At 41.0% G+C, this 17,220-nt stretch overlaps 2 protein-coding genes and 1 long non-coding RNA gene across 8 annotated transcripts in view; 2 read left to right on the top strand and 1 right to left on the bottom strand.

Annotated features, from left to right (window-relative positions):
* The window catches only part of LOC118671615, a 36,658-nt gene extending 23,152 nt beyond the window's left edge, over window positions 1-13,506 (top strand). Inside the window, exons 3-4 of the long non-coding RNA XR_004972781.1 lie at window positions 12,319-12,385; window positions 12,502-13,506. This is a non-coding gene — a long non-coding RNA (uncharacterized LOC118671615). The remainder of the gene's footprint in view (window positions 1-12,318; window positions 12,386-12,501) is intronic.
* On the bottom strand, window positions 795-17,054 carry CCDC47 (coiled-coil domain containing 47). Of its 3 annotated transcripts, none has more exons than XM_036340030.1 (13): window positions 16,918-17,054; window positions 11,069-11,337; window positions 10,498-10,605; window positions 9,812-9,986; window positions 7,879-8,000; window positions 7,595-7,660; window positions 7,088-7,189; window positions 6,795-6,905; window positions 5,730-5,815; window positions 4,354-4,412; window positions 3,431-3,540; window positions 3,058-3,225; window positions 795-1,376 (listed from the first exon to the last, which is right to left on the bottom strand). In XM_036340030.1, exons 2-13 carry the CDS (start codon window positions 11,330-11,332, stop codon window positions 1,296-1,298), a joined length of 1,452 nt encoding a protein of 483 aa, XP_036195923.1. In that variant the 5' UTR covers window positions 11,333-11,337; window positions 16,918-17,054; the 3' UTR covers window positions 795-1,295. The 3 variants fall into 3 exon arrangements, with proteins under 3 accessions (XP_036195923.1, XP_036195922.1, XP_036195921.1); XM_036340029.1 differs by having other exon boundaries at window positions 16,896-17,036; XM_036340028.1 differs by lacking the exon at window positions 16,918-17,054 and adding an exon at window positions 15,424-15,626.
* Window positions 15,740-17,220, top strand: part of DDX42 (DEAD-box helicase 42) — a 36,032-nt gene continuing 34,551 nt past the window's right edge. Inside the window, exons 1-2 of one of the 4 annotated variants that reach the window (XM_036340015.1) lie at window positions 15,740-15,896; window positions 16,024-16,198. The gene's annotated coding sequence lies outside the window, so the exon portion shown is untranslated. The other 3 variants (XM_036340017.1, XM_036340014.1, XM_036340016.1) reach the window with 3 other exon arrangements.

The following is a 17,220-nucleotide window of genomic DNA, read 5'->3' as shown; positions in this document are numbered from 1 at the left end:
TTTTATATATATATATATTTTTATTGATTTTAGAGAGGGAGAGGGATAGAAACATCAATGATGAGAGAGAATCATTGATCAGCTGCCTCCTGCACACCCCATACTGGGAATTGAGCCCGCAACTCTGACTGAAATCAAACCTGGGACCCTTTAGTCTGCGGGCCAACACTCTATCCACTGAGCCAAACTGGCTAGGACAGCATGCTAATTTTTAAGTTGATAATTTTGTATGGCCCAAGAATGATATTATAAATATCCAAATGGCCCTTGGCAGAAAAAAGGTTCCCCAACCATGCTCAAGAGGCAGAAAGAACTCTCAATAGTTTAGGAAAGCTCATTTTTTAAAAGTGTTTTTATGCATATTCATGGCTATTTCTCTGAAAAAATATACCCAGCCTCAGCTGTGGAAGAGATAAAAGCAGGAGAAGCAAAGGGACACAGCCACAACACAGAGAACTTCTCCATGAACAGCCAATAGGGTGAGGCAACCAAGAAGGAAAACATCTTCGACTTCACGTAGACCATTGATCTACTCTAGGTGAAGCAGGTAATTTTTCATGCATTTAACTCAAGAAAAACATACAACCACTTAAAATACAGCATTCACAATGTCATTAGCTTATGGTATCAGGTAAGGAGAAAACTGTGCTCCTGTACTATCTGTAGAATTTTCCAGTACATGTCAGTACCCTAAAATCTGGATACCCTATAATACTGTCATCAGCACCCTCCACCTACAAAACAGATAGAGTGAACTACACTGTTCTGAGTCCCTGAAATTTCAACACCACAGATAGTGTTCTAAGTTTTATTTTTTTACAAGTTTAATGTAGACACACAAGAAAACAAGCAATGTTTATTGTTATTTGTGGAATCTTGGTTTAGGGTCATTCTTTATAGCCATTTCAACTGCCTAGTTTAAACAAAAAGCAATAATCTAATTGTTTATCTATAAACTCATGATATTTCTTCAAATATAATAGCACTAAAAGCACTGATGATTCATGTTATAATTTTAAAAGAATTTTAAAACTACAGAGTTCATATATCATTCCTTTTGTAAAATAATCAAAATAATGTGATTATCTGGAAGAAAATTACTGAAACAGAGTCCTTCCAATGTATTTCTAACTTCTGTAAATTCCAAACCAAAAACAGAACAGATGATGAAATAAGGATTTCTCAGTCACTGGGAGTGTTTAAACTTTTCGATGAGAAATGGACTGATATTTTTAATGCTCCCTGTGAATAGAGAGCTTATAGGTGGCAGCAGGACTCAGATCTCTGGGATGACTTTACATGGCTTTCACCTTGATTTGTTTCATTTTCATTTGCTTCTTTTCCAATTTCTTTTGCTCACGTCTCAAGGCAGCTTCCTAGAGAGACAGACAGACAGACAGACAGAGATAATCCAAACTAAGCTCTAAGCAAAGATTTTTAAAAAATCAAAACTAGAGCCTGACCGGTTTAGCTCAGTGGATAGAGCGTCGGCCTGCGGACTGAAGGGTCCCAGGTTCGATTCCGGTCAAGGGCATGTACCTTGGTTGCGGGCACATCCCCAGTGGAGGTGTGCAGGAGGCAGCTGATCGATGTTTCTCTCTCATCGATGTTTCTAACTCTCTGTCCCTCTCCCTTCCTCTCTTTGGAAAATCAATAAAATATGTTAAAAAAAAAAATCAAAACTAGAATACTGCCTATAATATTATTCAAAAACCTAGACTTGCACTATAAATAACATTGCAGAAGATAGTTATAAAAATTGCTAATATCTACATTGGTTAACAAAAATTAACTTGAAATGAAGCAAAGGTAACTACAATATCAAATCAGAAACTAAAAAAAACTTTCAATATAACAATTATATGAATTTACCAAGGATTTGTACTTCATTTCAGAAAAGCATAAGATCTTTTTTTAAAAATTTATTTGAGAGAGAGAAACATCAATTTGCTGTTCTGCTAATTTATGCACTCATTGGTTGATCCCTGTATGCACACTAAACATATATAGAGTTGGGGAACTAAATAAGCTATATTTAGTTATAAGCTAAAAGGTAACAGTGGTTACCTTTAGGCATGAGAGTTGTGTAAAGGATTATGTTATTTTTACATGGTAGAATTAAGGTTAGTTCATTTCTGACTTAAGTTCTGGGCCCTCCTTTTTCTTAAACCTATTGTATTTTCAAACCCTGGAAAGAACTAGAAAACTTTTTTCATAGAAAAATGAAAGGCATTATCTATTAATGATTCCATGTAGATTGTTCCAGTGTATTAATTAAAAAGCCATTTTTATTTATACAGAAGGTTGCATAAACACAGAGCTCTATTTTCAGAGGAAAAATTCCCATAAACTAAACTAAAGAAAAAATGATGAGAAATGATAAGATGGGAGGAGGCCTGTGGTATCCTGGGCACTTGGCTCAACAGCTTTAGTGACTCTACAGGCAACTAAAGTGCCACATCACCCAGAACTTTGTTCTCCTCCTCTTTTTCTGATCAGCATTTATAAGATTTAAAATTTTAGAGCTGGACTATGGTATCTTATTTCACAAAAATGTGAAAACATACTGGTATTTGAAACATAATATACCATAGTCTAAAAAGCTCTGAAGTTTGAAAATCTAGTTATGTACAAAATAGATACCAAAAATACAAAAAAATAAAATATAAGTCTCTAATTCTATAATGAAATTAGAAATGTTATAAAACAAGTTTATTTGAACCATAGGGTACATGTACTGGCTTCTATTAAAATTCCTACTTTCTACTTCAGTAAGTATTTGGCTTGAAAAATGATAGTTTAACTTGCAAAATGAGATTGTGCAGGGGAAATAGGGTAATTCATATCATTCTCCAGGATCAGACTCACTCTAACATGGTTTGAAGCCCTATTCTTCAAGTGCCACTAACTAACTGAAGGTCCCAAGTACTGAGAAAATGCTAAACTTTTAGCCTGTGTACATTCCTCCACAAAATTACCTTAAGAGCCAATTTGGTACAAATAGGTATCCTTATAAATCTTAGTTTTTACCCCAGTAATAAGAAAAGTTGGTCTTACCTCGAGCCTGCGCTGTTTCTCAGGATCTTCCTCATTCATGATCCGCTCCTTCTCTGCTCTTTTCTTCTCTTCACGCCGAGACTGTGCAGCTTCCTGTCTTTGCACATGCGTCAGCTTCAAGAACTTCTCTTCCACTCTAGCTCGGTTCTTATCTGCTTTTTGTTTGCCCTTTCCCCAAGAAACAAAGAGTTTCATAAGAAATCCATTTTAATTCAACAGAAGCAAAAGCCCATTTAGTATTTTCATAAAACTACTCCCATTTAGCACTTTCAAGTAAAGTAGCAAAGATACAATCACTGAAATCCTCGATAGATGATTCCCCCAGAGGAAAAAAATAACAGGTGCCAACTTATGATAAAGGCTGCAGTCTTACTTCTCTGTTGAGTCGGAACTTTTTGGCTTTGTCAATAGAGTAAATCACCATGTTCATCAGGGGTAGCAAAGCTTCCATATCCTTTGGGTAAGTGTTACCTGAGCCAGGCACTGGAAAACAAAGCCATTTCCTATTGAGTTAACAGAGCATTAATACTTCTGAGTCGCCAACTCCCTCTCTTTTTTTAATTAATAAACTCCTTTTTTCTTAGGCAGCTAAAATGCAACAGAAAATATAAATTAAAGTATATACAAGGATCTCTTATTGAAGAAACCCAACAGCAATAAGAAGGCATGGGGTTTGTTTTAATATAGTTTGTTTTTTAATGTATTTTTATTGATTTCAGAGAGGTAGGAGGGGAGAGGGGGAGAGAGAGAGAGAGAGAGAGAGAGAGAGAGAGAGAGAGAGAGAGAGAGAGAGAGAGAGAGAGAAACATTAGTGATGAGAGAGAATCATTGGCCACCTCCTGCATGCCCCACACTGGGGATTGAGCCCGCAACCCAGGCATGTTCCCTTGACCAGAATCGAACCTGGGACCCTTTAGTCCGCAGGCTGACGCTCTATCCACCGAGTCAAACCAGCTAGGGCTAATAATTCAGTTTTTAAAAATATATATTTTATTGATTTTTTTACAGAGAGGAAGGGAGAAGGATAGAGAGTTAGAAACATCGATGAGACAGAAACATCAATCAGCTGCCTCCTGTGCACCCCCTACTGGGGATGTGCCTGCAACCAAGGTACATGCCCTTGACCGGAATCGAACCTGGGACCCTTCAGTCCGCAGGCCGACTCTCTATCCACTGAGCCAAACGGGTTAGGGCTAATATAGTTTTTTTTATAGCTGTCACTTAGGAGGGAACAATACTCTCCTTAAGGTCATCTCTCAGAAAACGAAGAACCCAGACAGGACATGGGATACTTACCATTAAATGTAAACAGTAGTGTCCTCTTAGTTTCAGGTAGCTTTAAAGGCTGACCTTCTCTGTCATGAAAGAAAAGGCTATTTAGAAAGAACACAAGAAAGATATTCTCTACGCATATAAATTACCCAGTTCACTTAGATGAATAGATACCTACAATTAATCAGCATAGTATCTGGCTTGGCATCCCATAGTCAAATATAATCTCAGAGCCTGAAGGAGCTTTACAGGTCACCTGATCCACTTGCCTAACTGATGAATGCATTCCCCAGTGACCTTTATCCTATACTTGAACACCTCCAAGTGATATCCCTTCCAGGCAAGATATATTCCATCTCACCTGGGGAACCAGAAATAAGCCTACATTTAAGTAAGAGGCCCATATTTTAAATAACATTTCTGCTTATTTTGATGAGTTTCTAGGTTCTATTTCCAACTCCTATTTTAGCTTCCTTCCTATAATGAAGTATCTTATTTTTGAGCCAGGCTTAGAATAAGTTTAGAAATCATCAACTATAGCATATATAATTTAGTTCCGACTCACCAAAGATTCCCTTGTAATCTTTGACTATCAACTCACCTCTCCCCCACCCCAAAAGGTTCCACAGTTACCATAATGTGGTATTTTGCCCACGGTGTTGATACTGAGTTAAACAAGGCAAGGATGACGCAACACCATCTAAAGGCAAAAGGACCTGAGTAATTCTGACACACAATGAAAACCCAGAATGGCTTTTAATTGTACTCAACTCCACAGCCTATGAGAGAGTAACCCTTAATCAAAAATTTAGGCCAGAACCATTTCTACACCAAGGGTGAACTTAAATAAGTATGTTCTCCTGAAATGGGAACATACAATAAATCGGAATTCAAACAACAAATTCAAGCCCTGAGTACGTACATTTGAAATATATTACTATAAATATTACTATGGGTATTTAACGTGTTTGATAATATACTAGAAAGAATATAAGCATCCACTATACAAAAACAGAAGCCAGAAAAGGCCAGATTTGCACTCACTCAAACATTACAGATTCATAACATAAATTGAAAAAGGAAAAAAAAGAACATAGACTACAAAGGACAGAGAGTAGCAATTGCATTTTCTTATATGAGCCATTTTGTAAGATTCTCTTCCACCTCACTGAGTGCATGGTGCACACGTGCAGCAACACATGCCAACTGGGGAGGCTTGTTTATCTCCCATAGGTTTCCAACTACCTTCCTGATGCATGTAGTCAAAGCAAAAGGAAACTTGGGAGTCATGAACTTCCCTCACTCATATGGCAAGGGAAATTGCAGAAGCATCTTGCAGGTGTTTCAACACAGAAAGCTAAAGAAGAAAATCATATTCAGTATTTTTATTTCATACATACTCTTGCATAATTTTTGGACCCGAGAACTGGTCTGAAAAATGAACGGATTCAATCTTGTCAGCGTAGTGTGTAAGAAAGTGGACCATCTGAAATAGAGAAAATTATTATATTTTAAAGTAGGGTTTAATGTATTTCCCTTTTTTCATAAAGATATTTACTCTTCAGTCCTCCTTGCTATTGTACAATGTCATTAAGGCTAAAGCTTTTAAAAAATTAAATTTAAATAAGGTAAGGAATTTCTCTATAATGAAACTTGTACCTTTTCTTTAGTAACACCAATGCTTAAATATTCTTATTGAGCAGCTGAAAATATGTCTCAAACTAATGTTCTAAATAAGAATAAAAGCATGGAGATAAAATCTTAAATAATTTTAGGAGATTCTTCATGAACATATCACCTTGAACTTACATTTATAACTGTCTTTGAGCTAGCCTACATTTTTATGATATTAAGATGTACTGTTACCATTATACAACCAATAGAAAAAAAACATGGCTCTCTATACATCCCTCTTCTCTTAAACTAGTTGAAACTAAAATAATGGACTAAATGACATGGTGATAAAGATAAAAGTTTTAGTCCTTTTTTTAAAAAAAACTAAAAGCCATCAGCAATCCTAGGAACAATTTGCTCTGGATTTAGAGAGCATTCTTCACTAAACAATTTTTTTTGACAAGTTAATCTATTGCTTAAAGAAAGACTTAGAGTGTTTTTGGGAAAGGAACACATAATCAATACACTGTCATAAATGAAGAACTCGTACAGCAGTGGTTCTCAACCGTCCTAATGCCGTGACCCTTTAATACAGTTCCTCATGTTGTGGTGACCCCCAATTTCATTGTTACAAATTGAACATAATTAAAGCACAGTGATTAATCACAAAAACAATATGTAACTATATATATGTTTTCCGATGGTCTTAGGCGAGCCCTGTTAAAGGGTCGTTCGACCCCCAAAGGGGTCACGACCCACAGGTTGAGAACCGCTGTTGTACAGCGTGAGTTTTAGGGAGAGTACCTTGCAAATGCCAAGGTCTGCAAATATATGCCTTCCATCACACTTACCTTTGTATCCATCATTCCCTCTGTGACTTCTCCCATCTCTGACAGGATGGCTAAGGAGTCTGGCAGTCCATACTTTGCGCCAGACTTAGGTTTGTCACTACAAAACTCACTCTAGAGGAAGAAGTAATTGAAAGTAAGATGTGACATTTTATTATGCACAGACGTTTTCTTCTCAAGAGAATATGTACTGACCTATTTCAAAGTGATTAATTATGCTATGCTCTGAAGCTGAACATCTATGTAATAATTAGGCACAATTTCTATGTATGTTTGAGTTGTAATAGTCAACATACCAGATCCTGCATCTCTTTCTGCAGTCGTACCAGGGCTTTCCGAGTACCAATAGCAAACACATAGGTATCCATGTCTTCATCATTCATGGTTACTTTTATTTGCTATTAAAACAAAAACAAAAACCACACAAAACTCACCTGTTAGGTTCTGTGATAGGCCTATTTCTACGATGGCCCCGAAGATTCCCCTGGTGTATCCGTACAAACTCCCCTTGAATGGGAACAGGACTTGTGAAATGATGGGACATCACTCCCATGACTCTGTTGTGTTATGTAGCAGAAGGTCCCTAATGAGCTGACTTTGCTATTAATCAAAAGAGACATTATCCAGGTGACTGACCTAATCACACGCACCTCCACTCACAGCTACACACTGAATGGACAATTTTCTGACAAAGTACACAAGTTGTCCGTAACTCCAAACGGAGTCTAAACAATAAATGGAATAAGCTCTGAGAAATTAAGAATTCAATCTGTACAGAGAAAAACAGCAAGAAGAATACATACCACTTGATCACTTGCTGGCCTCATCATACGGGCCAGGACGTTCAGTAAGTCCTGTCTCTTGAGGAACTGGGGGAAAAAAAAAAAAAGAACAGCTGTAACCTCCACTTACTACAAAGAAGAGACCCTGGAGGGGGAATCAGATGTATCAAATATACTTGACATTTGCCAGTTAGTAGAAGATGACTTTTAGACCTCCTTGAAGACACTAAACTTAGAGGATTTTGAATCATGCTGGAAAAAACAAAAGGTAGACATATACGTTGCACCAGAAATTCCCTACTTACCCTGAGCTGGATAAGCATCCCCTCACAGCACACTCTACCAGAACACCACAGGTTGTAGATATGCTCGTTCTCCTGGTTCAGCTTTCCTGTACTTGTGGCTTCTTTGTTCGTTCCATCATCCCCTAGGAGTAAACCACTTAATGTGATTCCCTAAAAGTGTTGAGGCCTAATTACCACTCCCGCCTCCACTCTGACCCCACAATGATCAGAGTTTTTGGGTGGCAATACTTTGAGATCATATAGAACTCTCCTTTGAACATACATGACAACAAATGGGCATTGTTCCTTTTACTTTTAAAACTCTATTGTCTCCATAAAAAAATCATACTCTAGCATTACTACTATGTTCTTGTTAGTTAGACAGTCAGCTTCAGTATAAGTTTCTTAAGAGTAGATAAAAAATGGAACAAAATCAGTTTAAATGTTTTTCCCCAAAGTTAAAAATACTGCCCTAACCGGCTTGGCTCAGTAGATAGAGCGTCAGCCTGCGGACTCAAGGGTCCCAGGTTCAATTCCGGTCAAGGGCATGTACTTTGGTTGCGGGCACATCCCCAGTGGGGAGTGTGCAGGAGGCAGCTGATTGATGTTTCTAACTCTCTATCCCTCTCCCTTCCTCTCTGTAAAAAATCAATAAAATATATAAAAAAAAAATACTCCCAATGTAATGAATAAAAAAAAAAATACCATCACTACAAACTATTTAACACTCCCTCACCATGTGTATGACTTAACTTTGATCAAGTTTGCTTTTTCGCCAAAGCCGGTTTGGCTCAGCGGATAGAGCGTCGGCCTGCGGACTGAGAGGTCCCAGGTTCGATTCCGGTCAAGGGCATGTACCTGGGTTGCGGGCACTTCCCCAGTGGGGGATGTGCGGGAGGCAGCTGATCGATGTTTCTCTCTCATCGATGTTTCTGACTCTCTATCTCTCTCCCTTCCTCTCTGTAAAAAATCAATAAAATATATTTAAAAAAAAAAGTTTGCTTTTTCAACAGCAAAATAATAGTGGTATTAAAAGCTGTATTTTAGATCTAGAAAAAACTAAAATTCCAACCATTCTCTCACTTCATTTAATTAAATGTACGAAAGAAAGTGCAGAACTTCACAAGGTAAAGCAAGACTGACACACCAAATGAAAACACATGAGAGAAGTCGAAGGCTTAAAGGCGGCTTATTATTTTCCTAATGTCCAGGTGAATAAGTACTCTGAAATAATATGGTACAGCAGAGACAGCATGGAATTTGAAAGCATGTATACTAAGTTTAAGTATATCATGGTTACAAGAAAATAGCATTTCTGGATTTCAGTCCCCTCCTTAGGAAAAAAGAAACTTTCCAACTGACAGTATTCTTACAAAGTTTAAATGAGAAACAATATATGCAAAGTACCGAGCACAACACTGAACAGTCTGCTAAAGAGCAGAGCAGATGCATACTTGCTTCCTATTAAAGGGAAACAAAGTGTTAAATGCCAAACAGAGCTGAAGGTGGGCAAGTCCACCTTACCCTTTACATTATACAACTGCATGGGCTCCTCTCCTGTACTTCAGTGTACATACCTCTTCAGTGGATCAGAAAGAAACTCAAGTGCCTAGAACCTGAGAGAATTCTAATTTCTAAAAGATGAACTGAAAGTATTTATCAAGCTACTTAAAATGTTAAAATTCCTTGCTTTCAGCCAGACTCTTATCCAAATGTGTTTTGAAACAATTGCTCTTTAGCAAATGTTGATTAATAGCAGATGAGAAAATCATTTCATAAATACAATTTATTCAGCATATAAAACCCAACAAAAACAGGATCCCTTGAAAGAAAATAAAAAAGCACCCTCTTTGGCAGTCCCTGAAAGCAGTTAGGTACTTATACTGAGGGGAATAAACAGTGCTTATTAGATGTTTTCCAAGCCCACAGCAGGACTTCTATTAGCCTAACTTACCTACTAAGGTAAAGTTACTCTCCAAAAGCTCTCTATGAGAGTTAAACCAGGCCTGAGCAAGGCGACTGTTTTTATTCTTCCCGATGATATAGTTCATGATGTAGGCGAGCAGACCAGTCACCATCAAAATTTCTAGATAATAACTCTCCCAACTGTTCTGGAGGTGTGCAGGAACCTACAGAAAAACAATTATTCCATTGAATGTTAGTTGAGGCTGAAGGATGGAGTCTAACTCATGGAATGAAGGACAATGAAAAAACCCATAAACAGAAGTAGATACTTTAAATAACTGTCACTAAATATGATTATACTTTGAAAAACATGCCCATTTTGATTTTCCAGGCTGGCTTTGTAAAAGACTCTTTAAGGAAATGTGAAGACAGTCAAGTAGGATAAAAGGATGGAAAGCCCTTTGTATTAAACTTGATTTTGACTCCCACCCCAAAATAAATCCAATGGCTATCATCTTCATCATTCCTTAATAAATAAAACTATGAGGACTAGAACAAAAACACAGGGATTGCCTCTATAGGTGTGGAGTTTTATGAGAAGAATTGATGTCAAACTCTTTCACAGCTACCACTATTATATCAACACCATCTACATGTCACTAATTATATTTCTGGGATTAATAACAGTAAGATATTTTGTTGGTTAGTTTGGAATTTAGAATCCTGTATACCTACATCAACAATTGTTATTGGGTCTTTATTTTTGCTAGAAGAAGTATCTGGTTTGTCTTCATAACCTTCAAATTCTTCATCATCATATGGCTCACCCTCGGTATCTCCCTCCTACAAAAATGAGGCAGCAATCTGTTTTTCTCTACACATGTCACCAGCAATTATATCTCTTTCTTGTAGGCAACAATTGTAGAGGAAAATAGAACATGTTAGCAACAAGTACAGAACAGAGAGATATTACATGTTTTTAACAAATGACTCTCCAATGCTATTAAACCCTGAGTTCAAAATGATATAATTCTCATCCAAACATAGAATTCATCCTCTATCACTTCCAACCCCCCACCCCATGCTTTCCAAAGAGGAGAAAGACAATTCATTTTTCCATCAATGCGAAAGGTGGGAAAACACCACAAAACATTTAGAAGAACTCCACATACTAAACAAAAATAAAGATACCAGAGAGTAAACGTCTCCCTAGACCTGGGTTTTACTTTTAAAGTCTGGGAAAAGTGCTAGTTAAAAATTTTCCCATCCTTCCAATTTCCCAAAAAATCAATAAAAAAAACCTCACCTGGGTATCTGCATCTTCAAAATCTCCTTCTTGGTTTTCATCCTGCCCTTCTAACTCCACAGTGGTCTCGTCTTCATCATCTTCAGTGGTAATCACCCGTTGAGGAGATTCAGTAACAGAATCTTCTGTGACATCTTCAAATTCAGCAAAGTCATTATCATCATACTCTACTATGTCTTCCTCATCCTCAAAATCATCAAACTTAGCTTCAGAGACACTCCCAAACACCAAAAGGACAACACAGAAAGCAAGGAAGACTTTCATGGCACCTTAAAAAAAAACACACAAAACCTAAATGATCAAATTTGGAAACAAAAGATATGTCTATGACACTCTCCTACTTTTCTCTTAATATTATTCATTTTAGAAAGCATCACAAAAAACAATGAGGTGGGGGTAAAGAGGCCTAGGTTCTCATCTGGATTCTGTCACTAATTATCTGTAAAATCTTTTACACTATGCATTCAGTAAGCATTTTTTGAAAAACTTTAAATAGGAACTGGGAAGGGATATAATAAGAATGAGATGCAACTACTTATCTGTTGGTGGTAATGAAAACAATACATGAGCAAAATAAATGAACAAACAAAATAGAAACAGACTCCTAGATTCACAGAACAGACTGATACTTGCCAGAGCCTGGGGGGTGGGGGGTGGGGGGGGGTGGTTAGAGGAGGGGTTAATTGGGAGTTGGGCCTGAGGGAAAAAGTGAAGGGATTAAGAACTACAAATTGGTAGTCACAAAAATAGTCATGGGGATGTAAAGTACAGCATAGGGAATATATTCAATAGTCCTATATAATAAAAACGTAATATGCTAAGTATCTGACTGATCTGTCAAACTTTTGGTCAACACCTCAACTAGTCGCTATGATGCAGACTGACCACCAGAGGGCAGATGCTCCAACGGTTGGTTAGCTTGCTGCTGGGGTCCGGCAATCCGGACTGGGCAAGAGGGCCTGGGCGAGAGGGCTGGACATGCCCTGGAGCCCTCCCGTGGTCCCTCCTGGGCCAGCTGACCCCCATCAGCCTCAATTGGGACTGGGCGATCACCAGCCAGGCAGAGGGACCCCACCCATAATAACTAGTATTGTAATAACTATATATGGGCCAGGTGCATACCTGAAATATTGGGGTGACCACTTTGTAAAGTATATTATTGTCTAACCACTATGCTGTACACCTGAAACTAACACAAAATAAAATGTTTGTAAAACCTTTTAAAATGGGAAAAACCACTCTGTTCACAGGCTGTACAAAAATAGTCCACATCTCAGTCTGCAGATCCCTCCTCTACAACTGTCTCAAAATCAACAGGTACCTGAATATCTCTATTTTTATATTAATATTAACCCCATTTTCCCAATCTTACTTACTGAAAAAAAGCAAGATATCTAATTTCTCACTTTCTTTTCCCTTTGAAATCTAATCAGCCACCAAATCCTGGTATTTCCTTTGATTCTCAAAGCCACCATAACCTAAGCTACCAGCACCTGCTGAAGAACTGCAGTATTTTCCTAAATGGTCTCCCTTGTCTCAACTTTCCATTTTTGCTACATAAGGATTCAATAACCATCAAAAGCTAAGCAAGTCCTGCAGAATATAAGAACTCTGGCTTTTACTGCTTTTCATAAAATGATCCTACCATATCTAAATAAATGTACCTTCACTGAACATACTACCATGTCAGATATTAAGCCAAGAGAGTAAAACATGACTCCTGAATAATTGTAAATTTGCACAAGAATTCAGCTTCAAGGATATGTGTTACAGTATTACTTATAGTAGTGGAAAATTTGAAATTGTTTGGTTAAACCGTGGATATATACAAAGGGCAAATTTACTTTTTGTCCATTAAAAATTGTTACAAATGAAGTTAGAATCCATATTATTTTAGAAGCGAATACGTGTAAACAAAATAGTTTGGAAGGATGTATATACATCTACATATAAATAATAATTACTTTGTATGGTAGGACTATGGGCATTTTGCCTTATTTTTCTTTATGTTTTCTAATTTTCCTATGATGTGCTTTTGTAATAAAAAGTTTTTTAAAAAATTAAAAGCATGGTTTCTGCATGCAAGAACAGGCACTGCAGATGGAAGAATAGTTATGCATAAAGGCCTAAAATAACATATTGTAGGAGTTTGATAGGATGCTGGGTTTATAGACTCAAGAGGGGGAAATGAGGCTGGAAATACCACACTAATAAGTTTGAATAATTAGAATCAACTAAAGAATTTAAGTAGGAGAATGACATTATCTCTGACAGCTCATACACAGGGTGAACTGGAAAAGGGTACCTGAAGCAGGAAAAATTAAGTGGTTGAAATAATTAGATAAGAAAAAAAAACAACGGCCCTAGCTGGTTTGGCTCAGTGGATGGAGCATCAGCCTGTGGACTGAAGGGTCCCAGGTTCGATTCCGGTCAATGGCACATGCCTGGGTTGTGGGCCCTATCCCCAGTGGAGGGCGTGCAGGAGGCAGCCGATCGATGGTTCTTTCTCAGCACTGATGTTTCTATCTCTCTTTCCCTCTCCCTTCCTCTCTGAAATCAAAATATATATTTTTCTTTAAAAGAAAAAAGCACACGATTGAACTGGCAGTGGTATTGGGAATGAACAGGAAAACAGATCTGACAGATTTAACACTTATACTTATCAGCATTGCCCTATCAGCGTGGCTCAGTGGTTGACCATCGACATATGAACCAGGAGGTCACAGTTCAACTCCTGGTCAGGGCACATTCCTGGGTTGTGGGCTCAGGCCTAAACCGGCAGTCGGACATCCCTCTCGCAATCCGGACAGCTGGCGCCTAACCACTCACCTACCTGCCTGCCTGATGGCCCTTAACTGCTCTCCCCTGCGGGCCTGATTGTCCATCTATCCGGTCTAATTAGCATATTACCCTTTTATTAGTATAGTCAAAAGTAGAAGACACATGAAAAATAGCAAGCATTTGGTATAGTTAGATTTGGTTTAATGTCAGCTCTACCATTTGCCAACCATACGATCTTGGGTTAATTACTGAAAATTTCCTGCTCCCCACTTACAAAAAAGAGATACCACTGCATCCCAGGGCTGTAGTGTGGGCAGTACAGACTTGTGCCTGGCACACAGAAGGTACACAATAAATATTAGGTCCCATTACTTCCTTCCCCTGTGCCTTATGAACACTCTTTAAGATTTAAAAACTTCGTTTTTAGTGATTTTCTTTTCAGATCTGGTTTAAACTTTTTCAAGTAGAAGCAAATAAAAGTTACCAATGACACAGTCAATTGCCTGCCAAAAGATCTGATCATTTCAAGCTGGATTTCCACGTAGAATGTTCACACCATAGAAGCATTTCTAAGACAACTCAGCACTGTAACATAGAGCCTTCTAGGTTATTTAGGTTAAAATTATCCAAGCCATTTGTGCCTTGGCCTTCCCTTTCAGGTCTCTCTGCTCCACCTGTCAATTCATTTCTCAATTGCACAATTCCCTGCCAGGCCACCAGGCCTGCCTGAATGAGACGCCTGGGGCAGGGAACACAAACACTAACAAGTCTGGTTTCATTACCTTCTGCAAGCTCACTCGGCAGCCTCTCACAGGTTGGGTCTGGACTTACAAAACCAGCGGGGGAATAAGTGGGGGAAATCATTACTTGTTCCAGTTCTCAACCTTCTGGCCCTTTAAATACAGCTCCTCATGTTGTGACCCAAACATAAAATTATTTTCGTTGCTACTTCGTAACTGTAATGTTGCCATTGTTATGAATAGTAATGTAAATATCTGATGTGCAGGATGGTCTTAGGCGACCCCTGTGAAAGGGTCGTTCGACCGCCAGAGGGGTCAACCGCTGGTTAGGCCTTTCTGACAATGGCCAGACTTCTGGAAGTCACGCACACATTGAATGAAAACCCGTTTTGTGTTAGAACCCTACCGAGAGGACCAGTCAGAGGTGGCTGCTTCTGTCAAACCACCAGGGTCCATTCCCCACTAGGGAGAATCAATTCATCCTGACATCTGTACTCCATACTTCCTGCTACTCACTGGAAGCTTCCTCTACCTTTGCCCTTCGGGTCGGCATCTGCTCACAGATCTGTGGGGAAGTGCCGCAGAACCGTTCAAAATCACCCCAATCCGGAAGACCCACAGAACATGGGCCTTGGAGTGGGCGAAGCTTGCTTGTGTGGTTTCAGAAAGTCGGGAGAAGTGAGAAGGAACGGCGGGGGCCGGTGCATGTCACCACAGGCCTGACGTAGGGGGGTGGGTGGGAAACCGGACCGGGCTAGGCCACGCAACTCAGAGAGCGACCACTTGGGACTGGCCCGGCCCCCACCGAGTCACACGCCATGGCCCGCTTCCTACCTGTACCGGGGCTAGAAGCCGGCTCAGCGCTCCTGCGTCTGCCACCTCTACCCCACGGGCCTCGCGGCCTGGCCGCCGCCTGCGCGGTCACCGCGGTTTTAGTGCCCCTGATGCCTCTAGGACACAGCAATACCCGGTAGCTCAGTCACGCCGCCCCACTCGTCACGTCGCCTCTGCCATCCGTTACGTAGACTGCGTGCAGCCCGTCCGCGCCTGCGCGCGGCGAAGGGGCGGGACGCAGCTTCCGGGACCGCGCGAGACCTCCTCCACCTACGCCCCGCAGAGGTGAGGTGGGGCTGCTGGGAAAATTACATAATCTCGGCCCCGGGGCCGGAACTGCTCTCGCCAATCCCATCCCTCTCCGCTAGGATTCAGTCAGGTTGTCATCACGCTGAAGTGGTGCTCCGGAAGCTGAAGGTGGCCATGCTCCATGGAACCACGCGGCCGGAGGCACGCGGAGAGATGTTGCCCAGGTCGGATTTGCAAAGGACCAGCGTTTAGGGGATCGACGGTCTTATGTCTATGCGGCTTCCGCCCAAGCCCCTTTTCTTGGAATTTTTGGGCGGCTCCTCGTCATTGCTACTCTTTCTCCCCTCCTAGGCCCATCTCCTATACAGGCTATGGACACCCCTGACCCAGCAGCAGAACCCCGTCGAACGGCCTGAGAGGTCTGCAAGGCATTCTGGAGCATTAAGGCCAGGAGCCCGCGGCGCTTTCCGGGAATCGCAGACCCAGACCCCGCCCTTCGGCCCGCGCTCTGCATTGCGCATGTCAGGTGTGTGCTCCCCTCCCCCAGTCAGCAACGGGTCGAGTGGCGGCGGCGAAAGGGGCGGAGAAGGAGGAGCGCGGCGGGACGCGGCCTGGACCGCGCGTACTCCGGGACGTGGGACTCCGCGGCGGCGGTAGTAGTTGCTGCCGCTACTGCAGCAGTTTTGCGCGAGGTGGGTCTGGACGCGGGGCCGCGACCCCTTGGTCGCCCCGGAGGCAACTGCGGGGCCTAGCGAAAGCCAGGGGACCGCGGCCTCAGTTAACAAAGAGTCGGCGGAGCCCCTGGGAAGACGGGGAGGGGCGGGAGTGCGGGGCTGAGGCCTGGAGGGGTCCTTCCGAGCCGGGTCGCCCTCCCCGGCTCCCGCTTCTCCCGCAATTCCTACGGAGGCCCAGTTGGCGGCTTTCCGGAGGCAGTGCCCGCCCCCTCGACTACGGAAGAGATTTCCAAGTTGCCGAGCTCCGAGGCTGGGATGGCCACCGGGAGGATTCTGACCCTGGGCGGCAGCAGTTGGCGGGCGCAAGCCTCCAAATCGGGGGGATCCCATCGGCAAAAGTTGTCAAATCGGAAGACAGTAAATGACAAAGTGGGCGATGTCTGTGCAGCCTTGAGTAGATGGTGATTAGCATCGCCATCGTCACACAAACTTTTTTGCGGCCTACCCGATGTGAGTAAATAATTTATGTGGAGTTGCAAGCATACGTACCAGTAATATAAAGAGAAACTACCTGCTAGTCGAGAGTTTGGGGGAAAATGATAGCTTCCTTGTCACTTTGGTGAAGCATTCCCCTTTTGCCGCTCACTCCTGTAGGCTCCAGTTTCCTTTGGCTTCCTTGAATGTTGCTTTTTGTTTTTGTAATGATGTTTCTGTATCTCTTCTCCCCGCTGTATACGCCCCGGAGTTCCTACAAGGCAGAGATTATTTCTTAGTCACTGTAACTTTTCAGAGCCAAGCCCGGTTCTGGCACATAGGAGGTGAGCAATAAGTATTTCAAACAAAAATTAATGTTCAGACTCTGAGCGGTGAAAAA

The sequence above is a fragment of the Myotis myotis genome, unplaced genomic scaffold, assembly GCF_014108235.1.
Source record: "Myotis myotis isolate mMyoMyo1 unplaced genomic scaffold, mMyoMyo1.p scaffold_m19_p_17, whole genome shotgun sequence".
Lineage (NCBI taxonomy): Eukaryota > Metazoa > Chordata > Mammalia > Chiroptera > Vespertilionidae > Myotis > Myotis myotis.
Note: the sequence above shows the minus strand (reverse complement) of the source record. Positions and strands in the feature narration are given on the sequence as shown.

Excerpts from the sequence above, each read along its gene's own strand:
- CCDC47 (XM_036340030.1), bottom strand. The coding sequence starts at position 11,332 with ATGAAAGTCTTCCTTGCTTTCTGTGTTGTCCTTTTGGTGTTTGGGAGT. Across the intron at positions 7,190-7,594 it reads GGCCAGCAAGTGATCAAGTG|CAAATAAAAGTAACCATGAA; the intron begins GTATGTATTCTT and ends TTGTTTTAATAG. Across the intron at positions 3,541-4,353 it reads ACTACTGTTTACATTTAATG|TGCCTGGCTCAGGTAACACT; the intron begins GTAAGTATCCCA and ends TTTGTTTTCCAG.